At 36.5% G+C, this 13,927-nt stretch overlaps 1 protein-coding gene across 6 annotated transcripts in view; it reads right to left on the reverse strand.

The window, feature by feature from the left end:
* The window catches only part of DMXL1 (Dmx like 1), a 61,815-nt gene extending 48,932 nt beyond the window's left edge, over nucleotides 1-12,883 (reverse strand). For 4 of the 6 annotated variants that reach the window (XM_026052825.1, XM_026052824.1, XM_026052822.1 and 1 more), the window contains exons 1-5: nucleotides 12,764-12,883; nucleotides 9,088-9,165; nucleotides 7,226-7,304; nucleotides 6,416-6,548; nucleotides 3,716-3,782 (exon numbers count right to left, since the gene is read on the reverse strand). In XM_026052825.1, coding sequence (XP_025908610.1) covers nucleotides 3,716-3,782; nucleotides 6,416-6,548; nucleotides 7,226-7,304; nucleotides 9,088-9,165; nucleotides 12,764-12,778 — 372 coding nt within the window. In that variant the 5' untranslated portion in view covers nucleotides 12,779-12,883. The remainder of the gene's footprint in view (nucleotides 1-3,715; nucleotides 3,783-6,415; nucleotides 6,549-7,225; nucleotides 7,305-9,087; nucleotides 9,166-12,763) is intronic. The other 2 variants (XM_026052819.1, XM_026052820.1) reach the window with 1 other exon arrangement.
* Nucleotides 12,884-13,927: the final 1,044 nt, after the last annotated feature.

Here is a 13,927-nt window from a genome sequence, read left to right on the forward strand (position 1 = left end):
CAGTAAATAGCTAAAGACATCATATGACATATAGCAATATGTTCTTCTAAACAAACAAAACAAGAAAGGAATAAAGGAACCTCATGTTTCTTTACTATACACAGCAAAATTAATCAAGTCCAGTATTTTACACTTACATACTTGAATTAATTGAAATATACCTTGAAGAAATCTACAAGTTGTTTTTACAACTTAAGCTGTTTTTTTACATCTTCCTCTCTTCTTCAAAGATAGCAAAAGATTGGCAAGTTTAAAGATAACATGCAAAATGCCTTATTCATCTGTATGTGATACATACAATTGATTCACCAAAAAAAGTATAAAAGATTTCCTTTTAAAGCTGTGTTTGGTTGTGATTTTAAACATCCTTGAATCTGAGGACATTACGCTTCAAGTAGCATAATGTGAGGACATTATGCTTCAAGGAGCATGAATGTGAGGACATTACGCTTCAAGTAGAAAGAAAAAAAAGCCTACTACAGCTAAACTAAACACTCTCCTAACTGATCTTTACATGCGCATACTAATCTTCCATTCAAACTTTTCACATAGACTAAAGCAAATTGCATAATCAATTTTGATTCCTACATTTGAAATTCATTCATAACCTCTCTTCAGATTTTGGGAAACTGATACTTAAGACAGAGGTTTCCATTACCCTCAGCATTACTCCTAATAATCATTGTTACTCTCACTTTGTTTCCATTTTACAGATTCTGCAGAATGTTATATTTTTCAGTTGACAGTATAAAGTTGATCACTGTGTGCACCTGTAAAGACTCATTGAAGTGTAGATTTCTCTTTTTCTAAAATCAGTAATCCTATCACATGATTATTTTCTCCTCGATCCACTTTGACAATTAGAGAAATTCTCACAAGAGGGTTCAAAAAGTCACTGACCCACTCTTTTTGACCAATAGCAATAGAAGTCTTGTGTTCTCTTGAAGAAAAAACACGTAGTACTTGGAGCAAAAAAAAAATATTTAGTCATGTCTCTTCACTAGTAAGAGAAATTCTCTTGTGAATTAGCCATTTTTTCATGGTTCCTCTGCACCACCCGAATTTCCCCTGCTTTGAATTGTTAGATTGTTACTTTCTTACAAAATGTGAATAATGGCTTTCTAAGCACAAGCAACAGATTTCTTAGAGTTTTAGGAAGTCAAAAGATATGGTGGTGAAAGTTTTAACCTTTTTGTTTATTTTACAAAGTCACTTTATTGCTTTTGAAGATAAACCACTCTTTGCTGAGCACACAAACTAATCTGTAAAACAGGCTACAAACACTGACATTAATTATGTGGGAATATCCACTAAGAGGAAACACAAATTCTCCTATTAAATATACATGGTTAGCCATACAAGTGTATACACAAAGAAAAGAGTGAAGAACTATTTTTCAATAAGTGTATCACAATATGGGAGAAATACTGAATATATACCCTTACCAGATGAATAACTAACTTGGTACTTTTGCAGTTATTTCATCACAGATCTCAGAATCACAGAATATTCAAGGTTGGAAGGGACCTCTAGAGATCATCTAGTCCAACCTTCCTGCTCAAGCAGGCACACCTACAGCATGTGGCACAGGGCGGCATCCAGGCAGGTTTTGAAGACCTCCAGAGTAGGAGACTCCACAACCTCCCTGGGCAGCCTGTTCCACTGCTCTGTCACCCTAACAGTAAAGAAGTTGCTCCTCACCTGGAGATGGAACTGCCTGTGTTTCAGCTTATGCCCATTACCCCTCGTCCTATCGCTGGCCACCAATGAAAAGAGCTTGTCCCCTTCCTCCCTGCATTCTCCCTTCCTGAACTTATACATGTTAATCAGATCCCCTCTCAGCCTTCTCTTCCCCAGGCTAAACAGGCCCAGCTCACTCAACCTCTCCTCATACGAGAGATGTTCCATTCCCTTAATCATCTTTGTTGCTCTTCTCCAGAGCTAGAGAAGCTCCACGTCCCTCTTGTCCTGGGGAGCCCAGAACTGCCCCCAACACTCCAGGTGCGGCCTCACCAGAGCTGAGCAGAGGGGCAGGATCCCCTCCCTCCACCTGCTGCCAACATCCTCCTCATGCAGCCAGGAGCCCATTGGCCTTCTTGGCCACGAGGGCACTACTGCCTCATGGTTAACTTAGTGTCAACCAGGACTCCCAGGTCCCTCTCTGTGGAGCTGCTCTCCAGCAGGTCGACCCCTAATCTGTCCTGGTGCCTGGGGTTATTCCTCCCCAGGTGCAGGACCCTGCACTTGTCCTTATTGAACCTCATGAGGTTCCTCTCTGCCCAACTCTCCAGCCTGTCCAGGTCCCTCTGGATGGCAGCACAGCCCTCCGGAGTGTCGGCCACTCCACCCAGCTTGGTGTCATCCGCAAACTTGCTCAGGGTGCCCTCTGTGCCCTCGTCCAGATCACTGATGAACAGCTTGAACAGTTCTGGAACCAGCACTGGCCCCTGGGGGACACCACTGGCCATAGGCCTCCAACTGGACTCGGCCCCATTTATCACCACCTTCTGAGCTCTGCCATCCAGCCAGCCCTCGATCCACCGCACCGTGCACTCGTCTAGTCCACTCTCCCGGAGCTTCCGTATGAGGATATTATGGGAGACGGTGTCAAAAGCCTTGCTGAAGTCAGGGTAGACAACATCCACGGCTCTCCCCTCGTCCAACCAGCCTGTCATCCCATCATAGAAGGCTATGAGGTTTGTCAGACATGACTTCCCCTTGGTGAATCTATGCTGACTGCCCCTCAACACCTTCTTCTCCTTCATATGCCTGGAGATTCTCTGTAGGATGAACTGCTCCATCACCTTTCCAAGGACGGAGGTGAGACTGACCGGCCTGTAGTTGCCTGGCTCCTCCCTCTTGCCCTTTTTGAAGAGTGGAGTGACATTGGCTCTCTTCCAGTCCTTGGGCACCTCCCCTGCTCTCCAGGACCTCTCAAAGATGATGGAGAGAGGCTGAGCAAGAACCTCGGCCAGTTCCCTCAGCACTCTTGGGTGCATCCCATCTGGGCCCATAGATTTCTGCATGGCCAGTTTGCCTAAGTGATCCCTAACCCAATCCTTCTCAACCCGCGGAAGGTCTTCCTCTAGCCCATTTATATCTCTTCCACTTGAGCCCTGCAGTTCATGGAGGGGTCGCCTTAGCAGTAAAGACAGAGGCAAAGAAGGCATTTAGTAACTCTGCCTTCTCGGCATCCTCCGTCACCAAGGCCCCTTCCCCATTCAGCAGTGCACTAACGTTTTCCCTCGTCTTCCTCTTGCTATTGACATACTTATAGAAACCCTTCCTGTTGTCCCTGACTTGTCTCGCCAACTCTAATTCCACCTGGGCTTTGGCCTTCCTCATTTCGCATCTGCATTCTCTGTCGATGCACCTGTATTCTTTCCACATGGCCTGGCCCTTCTTCCACAAGCTGTACACTCTTTTTTTCTTGCTCACTTTGCCTAGCAGTTGCTTACCCATCCATATAGATCTCCTGCTCCTCTTACTCGACTTCTTTTTTGAAAGATCTCCCCACACTCAACTATTAACTTCCTGATGCTTTGGCACTGAAATGTGATTCATGCAAAGTAGAATTTTAAAATTAGTATTCAGTAAATAATTTAAGTTTTGCTACTGAATTAGCTTTCTACCAAATTCTCATTTACCAAAATGTAAAGATAGATAGAAGGATTCCTGGAAATGTTGAACTTTCTCATTTTATTTTTTTGTTTACCTTTCCAGCAGTGGCAAAAAACTCTCCATCTGGTGAGAACTTCATTAAACAAACTTGAGAAGCTGTTCTGCAAAGACAATTAAAAATAGAAAATAAGATTTGGTACCTTCTCAAAACTCAAAACAGTGTTTTTTTGCCCTCTTTAAAATAATGGAATCAACATAAGCTGTAGCTGAGAGACAGACACAGCATTCAATGTTTAAAATGTTATTAAAGAAGCTGCTAGTGGATTAAACCTGAGTTTTTCCCTCTAGATATACTATATTTCCACTTCATAAGCCTGTCAGGGTTCTGCCACTCTGTATACCATTCCTACTTATGTGAAACAGACTTCTTTTTCATAAACTTCCTAGAGGGTTATATCCCAAAAGAACAATGTGTAAAAGGGTAACATGGTTAATAAAAAGGCTTACAAAATTCTTAAAGCAGTTTTTAAATGAACCATTACAGTAGTAAAAGATTGCACACCAAAATAACCTAATTATTTGGCTCATTTTTTCCAAGTTTTATTTTCTTTAGAAAATGGAAGAATTAGCTTCTTTTACAGATTTTGAATCTTGAGCAACTCTTTTAATCATATTGAATTATTCACAACAAAGCGGTAATCAGAATTTAACTGTATGGCAAAATATTCAATAAAAATTTTAATCCTGAATTTTAGGCTTGCACAACAGGTTTTGTAGGACTTAACTTTTGAGAACAATCAAGTTAGCCAAGAAGTCAATGAAAACATGATAGCACATGCAATAGCAACAACAAATAGACTTCAAAAACAGCATACAAAGAAAGGCAATTGTTGACCTACAAACTTGAATTTATCATAAACTAAATCCCACTCAGATTATCTCTCGACAGTTTATCACTGACATTTGAAAGTTATCCAGCATGCAAATTAGATTTTCAAGTATTTGGGGAGGGAGTGGGTTTAGTTAGTGTGTGTAAACTGAAATGGTGAGAAAAATATCAGTATAGTTCACAGCAGAACAAAACATCAGCCCACTAAAAGATTAGAAAAACTGTTCTGAGGCTGCCCTTCTTTCTCACCAAAATGGCCGTTCTGATTATATAGAAGGACTATTTCAATATCAATGATGTGACATCATCTCAGTACACTTTAGCTGTTCATATATGTGATATTCAGTCCTGCATCTAGCTTAAAAGTTAAAAGCTAGCCATCAAAAAATGGTTAAAGCCAGAGAACCAAAACCTCTAACAGACTTCCATTATAAAACAGAGGGTTGTTCATCAGCATTCTCCAAATTTTGTGGATCATTATCTACTACATACAACATATTTGCAAGTCTTAATATCAAAGAAATGGTATAAAAAACAACTGATAAGGCTCTGAGTACAGAAAGAAAGAGACAATCAAAATATTCAAATGGTCTCATTGGTGAATTCATAAGAACTCTTACAGACATCCTTTGTCAAAACGCTAGATTAGTTTTTCTCTTTTTAATTGTACTGGGCAGGAAAAACCCTTTGCATCCATTCAGGCTGAGGGTCAACCAGGTCAAGAGTACCTTTGTGAAGTAGGTTCGGGGAGTCCTTGAGGACGTGTTGACAGTGAGCCTGCAACATGACCTTGTGGTAAAGAAAGACAGTAGTATCCTACACTGCATTAGGAAGAGTGTTACCTTTATTAAGAAGGACCAAGCAAGACCTGTTCTACCTCACCCCCAATAAGCACGAGCATAGGGCTAGTCAGCTTTCAGAGAATCCTTCTAAACTCAATCATTCTGTGACCTTGAATCTGAAAATATACATATGTACATGTGTGTGTGTCTGTGTATATACCTATAATACCTATAATAATTCAAGCAGGGACTTTTTTTTCCCTACAATTAGACAGTCAACTAGCTCTTTTTCATAGCAGATACTTCTACTTGTGTGCCCTGTTGAGTCAGAATCTCGAAGTAAAAGGAATGACTGAAGAATTAAAAAGATTTTTCTAGGTATTTCAAGGCAACTACTTAATTAATGCCAAGTGCTTCATGAGGAAAGTTAGTCCATACAGGCAAGCGCTAAGAGAAACTTATTTAAGGACTGCTAAATGGAACAGTCCAAACAAAAATTGCATCTGGTATATATGAAGGTCCTTCCTATGGTAGGAAGGATTGCTTAGTTATAAATTGAACTAAAACCCTTTGGGCTTCGTGCTAATAAAAAAATTTAACAATTAATCAACATGAATACAAGAACAACATTTTGAGATGCAGTAAACTAGAACATATACGTCTTCCACATACTATTCCAGATATCCAGAATAAACAGAAACATAACGATTGGAATGGAGAGAGAAGAAAAAAGGAAGTGACGCATACACTAAGGTAAGTTTATCTGAATTGCTCTGCAATTAAAATACTAAAACATACTGCGCTAACCTTACCTACTATATAAGTATTGAGAAATAGGGACAATAGCAAAAAGAACCTTCCCTCAGTATTTTACGAATGCTCAATACAATTGAAGAGATGCTCAGAAAACATAAGTTACCACAAAAACCATCACAGCCAATCTTGTAGGAGGAAAGAAACATCATGTACTCAAGGGAATGATTCAGATTAACCATAATATCTGAATAGCATTTACCAAATAACGCTATACAAGAAGGTTTTGATAAATTATATTACACATTTCACCTGAAAAATATTAACCAGTATGGAGAAAAGATTCCTGTGTTTTAAAGCAATTTCTTACTTGCATTGCCAAATACATCTCCATTCACCAGTGCCAACATCTTTTCTTTCAGCATTCCCATTGTCAGAAGAGTTTTCCAAGTGACTGTTAGACCAAAGCTGAAGACAACTGGAACCAGTCAAAAGGCGAGTACCTAAAAATATTAATAAAGAGATTAAAAAAAAACAGATAAGAGTATAGACTTGTATATTGAAAAATTAAAAACAATTTTTTAAAAAAATCAATTTTGTGACCGACTATACTGCAGAACAATATGCCAAAGACTTATTAACTTTTTTCTATAACAATGTTGTTATGGCTTTAGCAATGTGCTAAATGGCACACTGCTATTACAAAATCCTTTATTTTGAAGAAACTGAAAGACATGACAGAGCAATTGTTGCAAAAAGCCAGCTTCTACTCTGCTCTTTGAATTTGAATAGCTACAGTTCGAATAGTGAAAATACAATAAATTTTCCAAAGTAATTTTATTAGCATAGGCACTTAGAGCTACTGTAAAGGTTCCCCTTTCACAATAATATTTACCATTTAAGGCACTTAAGGCACTTTTTTGCAAGAACCTGCTAATTTAAGCAGTATTAAGCTAACAGCTTAAGTAGCTTTAAGATAACAAGTAAGATAATATATATGTAGCTAGTATGTCTTAGCTGTCCTGTAACTAGTGACAAAGGTTAAATTTCACTCTGTTTTTACATTCTCTGTTATGCTAGGAGAAAAAGAAAACTTTATTTTTCCTCCAAGAAACAGACAAATTGAAATAAGTTCACTGTCATATCAAGTAAATAGATGCTAGTGAACTTCCTTTCTTACCTGTGGGATCCCATGTTAAATTATGTGCTATTGCTTCTAGTAGGATTTGAGCATTCTTCTGCCACTGATAATGTAGTCTCTGGAAATAAGTTTTCACAATCATTAGCATGAAAACTCTTACTGATCTTCCTCCTTCCCTTTCTATAATATCAGAAACATTACTTCTTCACTGTGCTCTCCAGTTTTTACTAGGGACACATTTAAAACAAATTACTACTTATCTAATAAAAATGGATTCATTCTTTTTTTTTTTTTTTTTCCAGCAGAATATTACTCTAGTAACATGAAAAAAAGTATCTGACTTACTTTGAAAAGTTAAGTTGAAAAAAATCAGCATATAAAATTATCAGAATCTGAGTTTAAGTGAAGTCTGATTTTAATTTAAAAAAAAAAAAAAGAAAATGAAATACATTAAATGCATCCAATATTTGCTATCAGTTGTAGGGCTGAAGTGCAGAACCTGGATAAGGTCATGATGACCTGTATGATACTTTCCTAGCCCTTTATTTTTAATCAAAGCAGACAAGCAAAAAATAAAGCCGAATCATCAAGTACAATCAGATTTTGCAGCATATTACTTCATTCATTAGAATATGCCTACGATTAAACTACAGAAATTTTTATCTGGTTTGCCTCCATAGTAATTTATAAACTTTTCTTACTTTGAACTATACTAGAATCAAAATTCCCTTTTAAAATAAATAGCTGATTTTCTTTTCTGCATTTGCAAAGACAGACAAAATTTAAGCAGACTCTACTACAAAAAATATCAAATCAACACATACGTCAGTTAAAATACAACAACTAAACCTTTGAGATATGTTTGGAAAAACAGTAAGTAGTACCTGCAGATAAGGATCTAAAAATCATCACTTCCAGATTTCAAGGTACATCTGTTTTCAAGGTAAGATTTTCTAATGGTAGTGCAAAACAAACTCAGGACAGAATTGTGAATTCCAGTCAAAGGGCATGCCAAATTTCTTGAGTGTTCATACGAGAACACTATTATATATTACTGCTTTCCAGTGGCATAAAATGCTATAAACATTCAATGTTGTATCATTAACAAATATATAATACATTTTACACAGACACTCTGAAACCTGCAAGTGAACTAGTCTATACAGAGAATAATTCTGCAAAGATGAACCACTATCCCCCTTCCTGGCAGGGGGAAGTTACTCATCAAACAATTGTTCCTGCAAGTCCTCACATTATCAACTTGACTTTAACTAGACACTAATATTTTAACCAGTTATATTGGCAGAAGTTCCTTTAAGGACGGTGGTTAAACACTCTGCCCTTAATCATATCATAAAACAAGAATTTAGATCAAAGGCCAGATCACTAACCATTTTCATCAAAACTAAGCCATGCTATCAAGAAACTGATATTCTTAAGCATCACCACAGATCACACTTGGAAATACAAACACTGTCAGAAGTTTTTGAAGTTAGAATCATAGATTTGAGCAAGACGGTGCAGGTTCATAAATCACAGTTAAATAAGACTTGTAAAACATATCAGTGCATAAAGCGTATTTTTCTTCCACAAAGAAACTTACACAGTGATAGTTATAGTCTTGGGAAAGCTGGGGTCTCATATGTCTTCTTGGCTTCTAGCATTTCTCAGAATTAATGAGAAAAATGAGTGATAGGAATCATCATAATATGAGGATCACAGATTAAGAAATATGCATGCTAAGTAGTATATGCCTCTGCCCTCTTCCTACCATTTTAACATGGCCATCTTCTCTCTATATTTTTTGGCGTTGAAGGAAACATCTTAAAATTAGAGCAAACTAGAGAAATGAGGAATTCTACAAGAAGATAAATGAAATTAAGGAATGCTGTATTACTTACGGTATGATGACTGCTCTTCTGGTTCAAAAGGCTAACTGGCTCAAAGATACAAATCACATTTCCATAAGAAGCTGCAATCTAAAAAAAGTGATATGTATGTAAACATGCAAAGAAACGAAGTTATAAAACAAATGACTAAGATGTGGATTGCCAATTTTACTCCTTGAAGATTAATATGAAGTCGATTTTCCTCCTCCTTTCAGATATCAGAAAAACATATCTATCAAAATCTTGAGGCAAGTACTGATGGCACTAGAACAAGACAATTTTTACTCATACGATCGTCATAACTAGTGAGAGTCTAGGTGGACATTTCTGTTAGTTCTAATATCACTGTTCTTCCCATGGATAATTTAGGTAAACGGTCAAAGTAGTAGGCCAAGGTTATGTTCTAAAAAATAGAACCAACAGTAGTTCAGAATGACTTTGCAGACTTTCGGGAAGATCAACAATTCCAAATATCCTAAGCAGAAAACTGCAAAAATGAAAGAAATTAAATGTTAACACAAAATAAAAACTTTAAAAAGTTGCAGTCAAGTAACAACTATCTTGAGTATTTCAGAGTCTTCCTTTATTCCTTTATCCCTGGTACACCTTCATTTCATTTTTTAAAACACATTTCGATTTCAGAAATCAAAGGTCAAACAGCTTTAAAAAAGTATCAGTCTGTCATACCTAAATTGTTAATGTTATTTCAACTGTAAATCCAGAGTTTCAAACACAAGAAATCTTCTGCATTAAAAGAGCAAATTAATAAATTTACCTCAAGCTAACAATCTAATCAGCAAAACAACCTGACCCCAAAATGACAACAGTAATTTTGTCAGTTGATAAATGCCTAAAGAAATGTTTTCTTTATATCTCAAACTAATATTTAGCTTCTCTCATTGTCTTTAATTATGTCACTTCTCTGTTTTAATTCTAATAATTCCCTTCCATGTCTCAACAAGTACTCTGAATAAACTCAGAGTAATCAGAGATAAAGAAATATGAAATTCCTAAGTGTGGACACTTTTTCTTTCAGTGTTACACTCAGTGTTACACGAGTTCAAGACAAACTATTATTCATATTCCAAAATACTAAACAAGTTTCATTCAGAGCAACTGCTACTCCCATGAAAAAATCTTCAAGTTCCATAATAATATAACTACTTACACCAGTCCTCACTGAGCAGCATGCCACAGAAATGAATAACGCAAGTTTGCGTTCCCAGATTAGTAACATAAATTCTTCAGACAGCTACCAGATGTCTCTTGTGTACCTAAATTCTGCTATAAGAAGAAAGATTTGTGGAGAAGCCTTACTGAGTTCTTGGAGAGACTAGCAGCACTCTTGGAGGTGGTACCCAAAGGTCATTTAAGAATAAACCATCAGCCTTTGGGGCAAAACTTTGGCATCTCCCAACACTTAGTTCAAAAAAGGAATATAACTAGCAACAGCAGGCTTGAAAGTTTATGCCTATTATAAAGCCTTAGTATAAACCAATAGTTGATTTTTTAACTCATCTTCCCCTCCACAGACTAATTCTCCTTGTGTCATGGAAAGTCACTACATTTTTGTCAATTTTCAAAAGGTCTGTACTCTCTTACTGAATTACATTACCACTATCAAAAAAACAGAAAAGGAAAAACAAAGTAACTACTCCTTTGGAAAGAACTCACAGCCTTCCTATTACACTGAAAACAAACAAATCCACTACACAGGTAAAACTCACAATTACGAACCAGTAAAAACTGAGGTTGTGTATTCAAAATAAATTAATAAAATAAAAATATAAATTAATAAAATAAAGCCCAGCAAGGGGTTAGTCAAGCATGGACTTTAAGGTGTTGCTAGTCCAGAGGTATCACAAGGCATTAGCTTCCATTAGCTCTACATATCTTCTCCTGTTCCATAAACTAGAACATAAACCTGAACTTACTGTTTTGATAGCCGTTAATAACCCTTTTACAAGTTAATTATCACACAAAGGGAGAAATGATGGAGATTCTCCAAATAAAGATAAGTTACTTAGAGGTAAGTGCCACCATGAGAGGCAAGGAATTTAAAAAAAAAAAAAAAAAAAAAAAAAAAAGTCACAACTTGTAAATTCTTTTTACAAAAGCTAAAAGTTGAATCCTAAATAAGCTACATTATTTGTCTTCTATTTCTTTCTGTCTTAAACAGATCTTAAGATCTTAAACAGCAAAGAAACATCCAGCGGCAAATTGAAAAGAAATCCATACACCAAAGTTGATGAAATGGCTATAAGAGAAATACAGTCTTCACTAACATGGACAGGAAGTATACTAATCAATCCAGTCATTGAACAGATATATATGCTTGCTATTTCAGGACTCTGCCAACACACCCAGTCCAATTGCCATCAGCAAATCATACCAACTTGCAGAATCAAAATAACCATAAAGGCCCACTTAAAAAGGTGATAAAAATGGAAAGGCTTAAGGAAGCTCAACATATTTCAAAATACTAATACTTAGATTGTTATCCAGTGCTACCATGCAGTCAAGATGACCTCTAAATTTGCATACATGACATGTATTTCAGCATCAACTAATATACTGTCAGTTCAGCCACACAAGAAAGCTATTGAACAGCATCCTCCAGGGAAACTTGCATTCTTCATGGCTTCAAGCTACCAGACAGCGAAACAGAGGAGAACATCGCTTCCTTTTCATTACTGCTGTTCTTTTATTACTGCTGCAAGAGCTCAGCACTCAAAAACATTAAAGGGCAGGAAAGGAGGGTGGCCATGAATGATCTAGATTGCCCTCCTTAGACTTCACAGGTACGAAAACAAAACTGTTTTCATGCAGCAGCCCTTCTCAAAAAAAAAAAAAAAAAAAAAAAAANAAAAAAAAAAAAAAAGTCTAGCCAAAGGTTTCATAAACTCCTAAGCTTTGCAGTCATGAGTAGAAGGTTCATGTTACCATCTCACCAAAACATGCTTAATGAAAGTAATGGATTAAAAAACACTTATATGTTACAAGTACCCCAAGACAATTTCCTACTTAAGTGGTAACAGATTTCAACCACCCTGCAACTTCCCAAAAAAGAGAGATCTCAAATTCTTTGCATAGAATTCTCTCTCAACTATTCTGCAGTAAACAGTGGTCTACTGTGATAAAGAGAAACTCTGTAGTATCCAAAATGCAGGACTTCTGATCCAGTCCAGTGATTAGGGGAAAAAAAAAAAAAAAAAAAAAAAAAAAAAAGAGAGAGAATCTAGGAAAGGAAAACCCTATTAAACAACATTTTAAGCTTTTATGAAACCCTTGAAGGAGATGGCATTTCATTAGAAATCTAAAACTGCTTTTTTCTGTGAAAACATTAATCTGATGCGAAATACTGACATGCCAAGATAGGTCCATGACATGCACAGCAGAGTAAAACCCTGAGCGAATAATTACCTTTATTCTCAGCTTATCCAGCTTTTGATCAAATGCTTGCCTTTTTTTTTTTTTTTAAATTTATCTCCCTGTGCAGCCTTACACATTTTTTTTTTTAACAGCTGCACAACTCTGCTTACCAGTTCACCTTAATGTGGCGATTAAATAAAGCAATTACTCATTTTGCCATTCACTCATTTATTTGTCCAAACTTGCAAGCATTTCTGCTCTTGAGATGTTTGACAAGACATTGCTGGAACATCGTTCAAAACATTGCTCTACATACCTTCCCCTGTTGCATTGAACAGTCCACACATCCCACTTGAATGTTTCCATGTTTTGCTCCAGGGATTATCTGTAATCTTTCAAAGTCAGTCCCCAAAACCACAATATCGCATCCTGATGCATATGCCTATGGAAGAACAAGAAAAGAAAATAAGAAAAGCTATAGCTACTTAAAGCAATCCAAAGAGTAAAAATGTTTCCTATACTAGAGACAGACACTTTAAATTACATTTTTGAAAAGACTGAATAAAAGCAAGAAACTGAAATGGTACACAGCAATTGGAAGAGGTAATATACAGAAAAGAATAAAAATGAAGCTGAGCTATCAAAAGACAAATTTATACTTTTTCGCATTCCAGTGATTCATTTTAGTATTAGCAAAAACTTAAGAGCAAATAAGTAACTTCATAGAGGCAGGTAATAAAAGCTGCATGGCCTGATCCAGGTATTTCTTCTTATCCTTAGATATGTGAGAAATATTGATTAAATTGAAGATTGAAATTAAACATTTGAGATTGTTCATTAAGCTATAGTGAGCATCTTTCAATACACATAAGAATAAATCATTTAAAGGCAGAATGTTAGCAGCAAGCAGCGTTCACACATATACCAAAAAAAAAAAAAAATCTGTAAAAGCCAGGGATTAAACAGCAAAATTAAGAGTAAAAGCAATTATAACATGTCAGATAAAAATCAAATCTCTGTTGGACAAAGTGATTCAAGAGCAGAACAGTTTCATTAAACCTGCAAATGCAGGATTTTCATATGCTGACTTAAGGAATCATTTCATTGATTATGAACCACTCTGCTAATTGCTAGTACACTTACTAGAAAACACTTTTGAGCAGAGAAATGGAATGCCAGATTTGCAAATTTGAAAGGCCATTTCAGTCCAAAGCAAATTTTCTCCTATGAAATGTTCAGTGATACCTCCCAAAACAATCTTATCTGAAAGACTGGAATTAGTATTCCGTGCCAGAATTAATTCCCAAACTGCAGACCACTGGTCTAACTTGATAATTGAAAACATCTAGAATGCTTCTGCAGACTAAGCATGAAGATATACTGATTTATGATAATTATTGGTCAGGTTTTCTATATCTTCTCCTGCCCTGCCTTTTAATGTTCACACTTTCAACGCTCAGGGCAAGGTTCAAGCCAGAGA

This window comes from Nothoprocta perdicaria, unplaced genomic scaffold, assembly GCF_003342845.1.
Source record: "Nothoprocta perdicaria isolate Ctin4 unplaced genomic scaffold, notPer1 scaffold_92, whole genome shotgun sequence".
In the NCBI taxonomy this organism is placed as follows: domain Eukaryota; kingdom Metazoa; phylum Chordata; class Aves; order Tinamiformes; family Tinamidae; genus Nothoprocta; species Nothoprocta perdicaria.